At 52.4% G+C, this 8,619-nt stretch overlaps 1 protein-coding gene across 1 annotated transcript; it reads right to left on the bottom strand.

Annotated features, from left to right (window-relative positions):
• HRH3 (histamine receptor H3) lies at nucleotides 1-2,739 on the bottom strand. Its single transcript, XM_059827282.1, has 3 exons — nucleotides 2,434-2,739; nucleotides 1,803-1,969; nucleotides 1-885 (listed from the first exon to the last, which is right to left on the bottom strand). Exons 1-3 carry the CDS (start codon nucleotides 2,645-2,647, stop codon nucleotides 1-3), a joined length of 1,266 nt encoding a protein of 421 aa, XP_059683265.1. The 5' UTR covers nucleotides 2,648-2,739.
• Nucleotides 2,740-8,619: the final 5,880 nt, after the last annotated feature.

Below are 8,619 nucleotides of genomic sequence, written 5' to 3'. Positions count from 1 at the left end.
TCACTTCCAGCAGTTCTGAAGGGAATCGTGAGGTTGAATCTTTAGCTTCCTGGGACAGAGGAGTTTAATAAAAGCTCTTCTGAAGCTGTAGTGGCAGAGAGGGTATAGGACAGGGTTGACGGCCGAGTTGATCCACAGCAGCCAAAAGGAAGTCTCGTACCAGTAGTCAGAGATGCAGTGGCCATGGCAGCCAGCGCGGATGATCATCAGGAGAGTGTACGGTGCCCAGCAAATCCCAAAAATGCCCACGATGATTGCCAGGGATTTGGCCACTTTCTTGTCTCTAGAGAGCCTGAAGCGTTGAGTCATGCTCTGGGACACTATCTTCATCCGTTTCTCTAAGGACAGCGTGGATGCTGAATTTTTACAACTCTTTTTGTTGCAACACTTGGGTTTCCCGGAGCTCTCGGAGCTTGTTGACAGCGGGTCTTTGGCACCCAGGCTGGCAGTGGAGGCTGCTGCTTGAGCTTTGCTCTTAGAGAGGTCAAGGGTTTCAGCTGGCTCCTTCTGCTCCCACTTACAACACTTCAAAGAAAACTTTGCTTCTGGGCTCGTTTCCATCTCTTCAGTGAAGGACTGGTTGTGCACTTCATGGAAAATATCCAGGCGTATTTTGGTACGCTTCTGTATGTTCAGGTAAATGCTCAGGTTGAAAAACATTACGCTGATGAAAGGGGTGAAAAACTCCAGCGTAGAGGCTGTCATGAGAAAATACCAGTTGTAGAAAAACTCAGCATAGCATTCCCCGGTGGGTATGATACTCTGGCCTGATACATACTCCCAGCTGATAATGGCAGGTCCATAAAGCAGGAATGCTAATACCCATACCATCACCATCTTCAGCACCGCTTGCTTGGTGTTGCCTTGCTGGGCTCTGTAGGCGACCTGCAACGGGGAAACCTTTTCTTAAGTATGGCCACGCACCCCAACTGGTGGAGGCTCTTCACAAAGGAACCGTCAGTGTTCCTGGTAAAGTTGCTAGGCAATATCCCAGCAGTCTAACAGATTCATATGCCATAGCCAACAGGAGCAATTGCTAGATAAATCACACTCCTGCAGGGAAGACTTAGAATCCTCATCTTACAGCTCCAAAACCAGACGTGGCATCTGCTTGGTGGAAATGTACTGACTGGGTTGGAGCCCGGCAGTCTGCCGCACCCCACCACTTGCCTGAGTTGTCCCCAGCTACTCTGCAGCTCCCGGGGAGAGGCATGCCTCAGGCTCCGGGGCTGGGCAGGCATCTAGCTCTGCCTCTCTGAGCCTTGTACCTAATCCATGGTGTATTTGGAGTCAGGGAACAAGCAAACAGCCACGGATCTGATCCGTCTGTGAATTGCTCGTTACCTTCTGCAAAAGGCTGAGCGTTTTCATCTCACCGCGTACCCAGAGACCTCAGGGCAGTGCCGTGCCGAAGTTGGTACTGCAGTCTACTGCCTCGGTAGCCAGGGAGAAGCTGGCAGTCCGACTGCAATCTGCTTGTTTGTCCTGGAGATAATAAGCCCCTGCAAGTTAGTAATAGGTCTGCTCACCTCGCTGACTCACTTGTACACTACTATCCTGTCATCTGGGAAGGGAACACCTGCACAATGGGGTCTGAACCTTAAATGATTTAATTACGCCAGAAATACTAATCTGAAACCGCAGCTGAATTAGGTATTTGTGGATAATTATTGCTTTCCATCACCAGGCTGAAAGATTCATAATTTCTGGAGGAATCAAAGAGCTTTTAATTATTGCAGAGAACCTGGAGAATAAAGCAGCAGAAGAGTTCTTCCCCTCTCAGCTGCCATGACAGGACTCACCGCTCTTGTCACCGAGAGGAACCTGTCATAGCTAATCAGTACGATGTTGAAGACAGACGAGGTGCAGAGCAGGTAGTCAACTACCAGCCAGAGTTTGCAGAGGCTTCTCCCGAAGATCCATCTCCCCGTCAGCACATAGGGCACGTACAGGGGAATGCAGAAGGCACCTGCAACCAGAGGGGTCCGTCGGCAGTGGGCCGCGGGGTCTGCACGGTGGCTGCTCCCCGGGGGAGCCGCAGGCGCCGGGCCGGCTCCTTGGGACAGAGGAGTTCAGTAAAAGCTCTTCTGAAGCTGTAGTGGCAGAGGGGGTATGCGGGCTCTTGCTCTCCCCGCAAGACCCCCGCGGCCGTCCGCGGCCGCCGCTCGGCTCTCCCCGCCCGCCCGGCCGGGGGGAGCAGCCGGGGGATGTCGGGAGGGGACCCCGGGGGCTGCGGGAGGGTGTCGGGGGGCAGGAGCGGGGCACCGCCGGAGGGGACCCCGGGCACGCCGGCGGGGGGCCCCAGAGCAGGCGGCCGCCCGGGGGCCCCTGCCCGCCCCGCCGGGTGCGCGCTGCCCGCCCCGCCGCGGAGTTGCTGCCGGGCCGGGCCGCGGCTCGGCGGGCGCGGAGCCGCGCGGGGGGACGGCACTTTACCTACTAGGAAATCCGAGATGGCCAGGTTGAGGAGGAAGAAGTTGTTCTGGGTGCGCAGGCTGGAGTCCGCCACGAAGGCCAGCATCACCAGCGCGTTGCCGGCCACGATGACGGCGATCAGCAGGGCCATCAGCGCGCCCAGCGCCGCCGTACCGGCGGCGGCGAAGCGCCCGGCGGCGGCGGCGGAGCCGTTCAGCGCCCCGCCGCTCTCCATGGCCCGCGCCGCGCTGCAGCCGCGGGGCTGCCGCCCCGCCCCGGCCCGCCCCGCCTCCCCGCCCCTCCGGGGGCCGCAGCCCCGCGCTGCCCCGCGGCCGGCGGGACCGGCACTCCGGCCCCCAGCATCCCCGCGTCCCCCCCGAGCAACCCCGAATCCCTCCCAGCATCCTTGCACACCCCCCCCCCCCAACCCTGCATCCCCCAGAGCATCCCTACATTCCCCCGTCCCCTCTCAACCCAGGAGCATCCCTGCGTTACCCCAGAGCATCCCTAGATTCCTCCCTCCCCCTCAACCCGTGAGCATCCCTGCATTACCCCAGAGCATCCCTACATTCCCCCGTCCCCTCTCAACCCGTGAGCATCCCTGCATTACCCCAGAGCATCCCTAGATTCCTCCTTCCCTCTCAACCTGTGAGCATCCCTGCATTACCCCAGAGCATCCCTACATTCCCCCGTCCCCTCTCAACCCGTGAGCATCCCTGCATTACCCCAGAGCATCCCTAGATTCCTCCTTCCCTCTCAACCCATGAGCATCCCTGCATTACCCCAGAGCATCCCTATATTCCTCCCTCCCCCTCAACCCGGGACCATCCTCGAATCCTCCCAGAGTATTCTTGCAGTCCCCACAGGAACATCCCTGCGTCTCCCCAAAGCACCCCCCAAGAGAAAGGCCACGGGGAGTGCTGATGGTTCCTGCCTCGGGGTCTCTGCCTCATGGAGAGGAGTGGAGGTCAAGGCTTAACTTGGCCTTGAATCAGAGGTCAGCCAGGAGTGCTCTCCGGGCGGCTGGAGCAGGGAGGAGTGATGCTCTTGCCCGTGCCCCCGCACCGGCAGCAGGAGGAAGAGGTAAAGCTGCCTGGGAGCAGGCAACTCTTTACCAGGTGGCCATGCCACTTGGTCTGCAAACCAAGGAGTTCTTGCCTGCAGTCCCCAGCTCCAGGGGAATGATTAATGCTCCCTCCTCCCTCCACTTGTTTAGCTTTTCACAGCTAGGGAGAATAACTTTTGTTTGAATACTTTCTTCCATTGTTCATACTCCAGGATGAAGTTACCTAGCGCTGTAAACCCCCTGCACGCAGTGCCTGCTCCAGACTGCAGGGGTGGAAACGTCTTCACAGGTGTCGTGTCACCAGGGTAGGATCAGCTCATCACAACCACCAGCTCTGGAGAAAGGCATGGGGATGTGCAGAGCAGCAGCGTTGGAAACCAGAGAAGGATACTGGCTGGAGACCCTGGCCAAGCGCCTTTCTTTCTCGGGAAGTCGGATAAGTTGTGTACGTCTTTGAAGAACAGAGATCAAACAAGCAAAGCAAGAAAATTGTGCAAACCCAGAAACATGCATGAAGCTAATGCCCAGGGGTTTTGCCGCCTTCTGATTGCTCCAAAAACTATTTTCACATCAGGAGCTGTTACAGCCTCGCAGAATTCCTCTTCACACCCACCACCACGGCCACTGTCTTGACAGCAGATGCTGATCCTGCTGGGAGAAGGCTGGAGGGGCTCTTTTAAAGCCCAGTGAATCATTTGCAGCCAGCAGAGCCGGGAGGTGAGAGCACCCCGCAGCGCAGCGCAGCGCAGGCAGGGAGCCCGCCAAGCGCTCCCGCAGGGGTGGCCTTTGGTGGCACCCACCAAAGGGTGGCCTCCAGCAAGGACCAGCCTTACCCTGTCCCTTAACTTGCCCAGCACTGAGACAACCTCCTGGCTCCGCGTTTAGATCCCGGCTTTCTTTTTCCAGGTGCTGTGCAGGGACAGCGCAGGCAGGCTGTGCCTGACGGGCAGGCCTGCCGCTGCCTGACACGGTGTGTCCCCTTCCTCAGGGAGCCAAGTGACACCAAGCCACTCCACGAAGCAGAGGACTCGGTCCCCGCCGCTGCCGCATCCCAACGGAGGATGTCACTGTGGGCTCGTGGGAGCCGCGGGTGGGAGAGCAGAGGATGCTGCGTGTGCCAGAAACTCCTGGTCGGTGGGATAACGGCTGGAGGGTGCGGTGCGCCCGTGCGAGGCTTCGAGGAACTTCATGCGTGGCTTCAGAGCTGCTTTGAGGAAGAGCAGATGTAACCACACACCCGCCTGAATTCCCACCGGGGTGGTGAGCAGCCCGGCTGTGCAGCTGCAGCGTGGCCGCAGCGGAGAGGACCTGAATTTTGTGCATATCACCTCAGATGTGATGGAGGAAGGGCATCTTTTCTTTCTCCTGTTTAATGAACCCACAGACCACTTTCATTCTGTGACTGTTTGTGATCTGGTGTTATTCGTAATCTCTAGCTATTCAGACAATTATTAGTATTCATTGAAATGTTTACAAATTCCAAATTATTGTGTGCATGTTGCAGCATTATCACGAGGAACTGTTTACTGTTTGTTAGCCATCATTCATTCACTATTCAGAGTTTTCACCATCCAGACAGAAAGCAGAAACCGTACTTTGTACCTAAGGTAATTTATGAAAAGATTTGCAAAATGTAACATGGACGAATCTCAATTATCGTTTATCCAGAGTAATTTGCCAGGAGTGTTAGATAAATAAGAGATGACAGAGCTTAGCAGACTATAGTTTTCCTGGTCATGATGTTTCTCTCTTGTTTCAGCAGAAGGACAATTATATTTCTAATATATTTCAGGAAACATGCTATCTTGGTAATAAAACAAAGGAAATCACCCAGCCTAGAAGGGGTAGTTAAAGCAGATTACATACAGACATGCAAGCAGATGGTATGATAGCTAACGTTTTGACCTGGCTTACACAGTCCATATGCCATATGTAGATATCCCATATGTTCATAAGTGCTTATATATGCTCATATAGGGTCAGCCCGTGGGGTCCTTCTCTGGGATAGGAGGCCTCCGGAGCCTCAGAGCCTGAATACTGCTTAATTCTTGTGTAGATTCAGGGGCCAAAATGGGACCTTGCTGGAGGGTCAGAGCTATAGCTCAGCTATAAGCTCTCCTGAGCCTGGTTTCTGTTTCCTCTAAGGTTGTGACTGAGAAGCAGGGACTGGGGATGGCAGATGCCGGCGTCCCAGCCCAGAGCTCCTTCCCGAACCCGCTCTCGAGGGCTTCTGCCCTGCCGCAGGGACGTCCCAGCCGGCTGCAGTGAGGCACTGGAAGAGCCACAGCTCACAGCCTGGGTGCTAAGGTAATTCAGTGTTTCCCGAACGCACACGCGTGGTTCAGCTACACTAGCAGACAAGCCCCAGAAGCTCCCGAGAAGGGTGAAGAGCTGGGGGCAGCCCTGCTGCCACTGCCTGCAAAGCAATTCCTCTCCTGGGGGACTCCTGAGCAAGGGGCAGGGAGCTCTCCTCCCCTCTCTGCTTCCTTCCCTGCTTTATTTTTGGAAAGCATTTAGCTTGAACATGAATTCTGCAGACCTTCTGTATCTTGAAAAAGAAGCAAGGATAATACGTGGCTTTTTTAAGGATGCTTTATACTGGAAGAGAAGTCTGCACCTGAAAGTTGTTTCACATTCAAGCAGAGGGTGGGTAAGAAGTGAATAACCCTCTTGTAAGATGGCTGTTCTGGGGAGTTTCTCTATGATGTGACGCCTTCAGGCTAAGAGACAAATAGCTTCTGCAGCCTCCTGGTGTTTAGGGAACTCGAGCTTTGGATGTAATTTAGCAGTCGGCCCTATCCTGGGTTTTGGGCACTGCAGAGTCTGTGTATTGCCACATCGCAGAGCAGGACTGTCAACTGCTGCTGCCTTTGCTAAGCCTTGCTGGTGACCATCGCCTCTCTGCTTGGTACTGGTTACTGTGGGGAAACAGGCCATCGGTCTGAGTCATGGGGTGTTTGGTACACGCTTTGTATGCATATGGCTTAGTGCCATTTGCTTCTGTTTCTGTTATTATTTTAGTTTGGAGGTCCTAGAGGGACCAATTTGGAGTTTCCTTTGCACAGGTATGTTTCCTCTGTTCAGTATCTCATTTACGTTTTCTCCTGTGACTTGCAGCATTGCACATAGATTTACAAGCTCGCCAGAGGAGGTATGGAGAAGTTCTGTCTTCTCCAAGAACACTCATCCAAATAAATAAAGTTTCCATGTGGACTGATTATGCTGGCCACCGAAGACACAATGCTGGGATCTGCTCTTCCCGGTGGGGCACCTTCTTCTACAGGCCAGGTTTAATTCTCCTTTTTTCTAAAACTTAGCATCCTGTAGTTTTATTAAATCACCATAATTCCCATATTATAAAAATACCACGGTTTTACTAAACACACAGTTCAAGATGTTTTCACTGTAACACTCAAGGGATTCCTTGAGGTACAAGGCATATGCTATAGTCCATGTCAAATCAGAGCCTATTATACATGCATCTGTTTAGTCTTGGACCACTGTCACTCGTTACCTCATGCATTTATTTGCAATTCATGAAAATCTCAAGACAACATATGCCAAAACACTGGATGTAGAGAACTATGCTACAAAACCTGTTTTCAGCTTCTTAGGACTGCTGTAGAGATGCTGAGATTTTGTTAGATGCTTGTTCAGGTTCTTAGATGTTATTAGATGCTCCTTATCTTTCTAACGAACCAAGAAATCCAGATGCAAGGAGTTGGATTGCTCACTGCTCTGGGAGCCGTGTCATGGCAGCCAGTGATGAGGTAACTTTGTTGGCTTGTTTTGTTATATTTATCTGATCCACTTGAGTTTTATTCCATGAAACGTCTTTTTAGCTCTGAAGAGCACATTAAAGAGTTTCTTAAAGACAGCACCAGCTTGGTCCACAGGTAGCTCTTCTATACAACAAACCTGGAGCTATGAGGATATTCCTTTTTAGCTGGTTGATTAAATATTGCTACATAATTGACAGCATCGCCCACCTTCAGAGACTGCGATCTTCTACAAATGACAAAGTGATAATCATGCCTGAGTCATTAAAACAAAAACAAATTTTTACTTAATACACACTGTCTCCCTGCGGTGTGTCTTGGAGAATACATGACCTGAAATCACTTTCACACACATCCCAGTCGAAAACAACCGAGATGGTCGCAGCCAAATTCTACGTGCAAATACCCCCGACCCCATGAGACAGCAGATGACTGAAAAGCTTCAAAAATTTGCTGCCCCTCTACTCCAGGCACATCTATAATTCAGTGCTTGCACAGATGTGCTTGGCTCCAGCTCAGGAATCGTACAGTGCTTCCATATCAGTAGAAGTGCCTCCGTCGCAGGGCACAGGTGTGTGGGCAAAGCATCCCACCCGCGGGTGAGCTCAGCTGCACCGGGGCACACGTGTGTGCCCATCTGGGCGTTGCTCTCACTTGCTTCTTCAAGAAGGGGAGAGATGGAAGCTCCTGTTTCTCCTGGAATAAATCAAATAAACCTGGTAAATTAGGTGCTAATGACGAGGGGGTTATTCATAATCTGTAGGGACAGAAGTAACGTCCCCTGGATGCTGATCAGCCGCATCCCACGCTCCCACGGAGGAATTTGCGCGTTGGTACAGGTTTAGATACGCATCATTGCCAATTACACAGTGAGGACAGCTGTGTCCCGAAATCAAGAGTTATGGAAATCAGAAGACACATTAGCATCAGTAACATTTAATGGGGAAATGAGAGCTTTCCTGACACCTTCTCTTTGATGTATGTCTGTCTTTGCATTTCCATGGAGGCAGAGCTTCCACACCGAGGAGTTTGCTCTTCCAGGGGGCAGTGAGGATGTGCAGGGCTGGAGGCAGAGCAAGCTCCAAACCTCCAGGAGAGATGCTGTTATTGCTATGCATGAATTGTAGTTTTTCCAATGCTTGTTTCTGTCCCATGGAGCCAGCTTGTCTGTGAAACAAACTTTAAAGAAAGGGATGATTAAAAAAAGTCTTTGTGTTCATGTCTTTACTGATGAGGGTTGGAAGTGCTCTGGCATTCACACAAGTATATGTCACCATGAAACCCGTCCCTTTGTTTTCTTTCTTTTTCTTCTGCCTTTCATCATGGGAAATGTTTATTCAGTTTGGAAAATTCCCTTTTTTG

This window comes from Gavia stellata, chromosome 20 (genome assembly GCF_030936135.1).
Source record: "Gavia stellata isolate bGavSte3 chromosome 20, bGavSte3.hap2, whole genome shotgun sequence".
Classification (NCBI taxonomy): domain Eukaryota; kingdom Metazoa; phylum Chordata; class Aves; order Gaviiformes; family Gaviidae; genus Gavia; species Gavia stellata.
Note: the sequence above shows the minus strand (reverse complement) of the source record. Positions and strands in the feature narration are given on the sequence as shown.

What these genes read in the sequence shown, in the direction of transcription:
- HRH3 (XM_059827282.1), bottom strand. Translation starts at nt 2,647, where the DNA reads ATGGAGAGCGGCGGGGCGCTGAACGGCTCCGCCGCCGCCGCCGGGCGC. An exon ending in CATCTCGGATTTCCTAGTAG is followed by an intron (nt 1,970 to 2,433) that starts GTAAAGTGCCGT and finishes CTCTGGTTGCAG; the next exon opens with GTGCCTTCTGCATTCCCCTG. An exon ending in TCCTCTCGGTGACAAGAGCG is followed by an intron (nt 886 to 1,802) that starts GTGAGTCCTGTC and finishes TCCCCGTTGCAG; the next exon opens with GTCGCCTACAGAGCCCAGCA.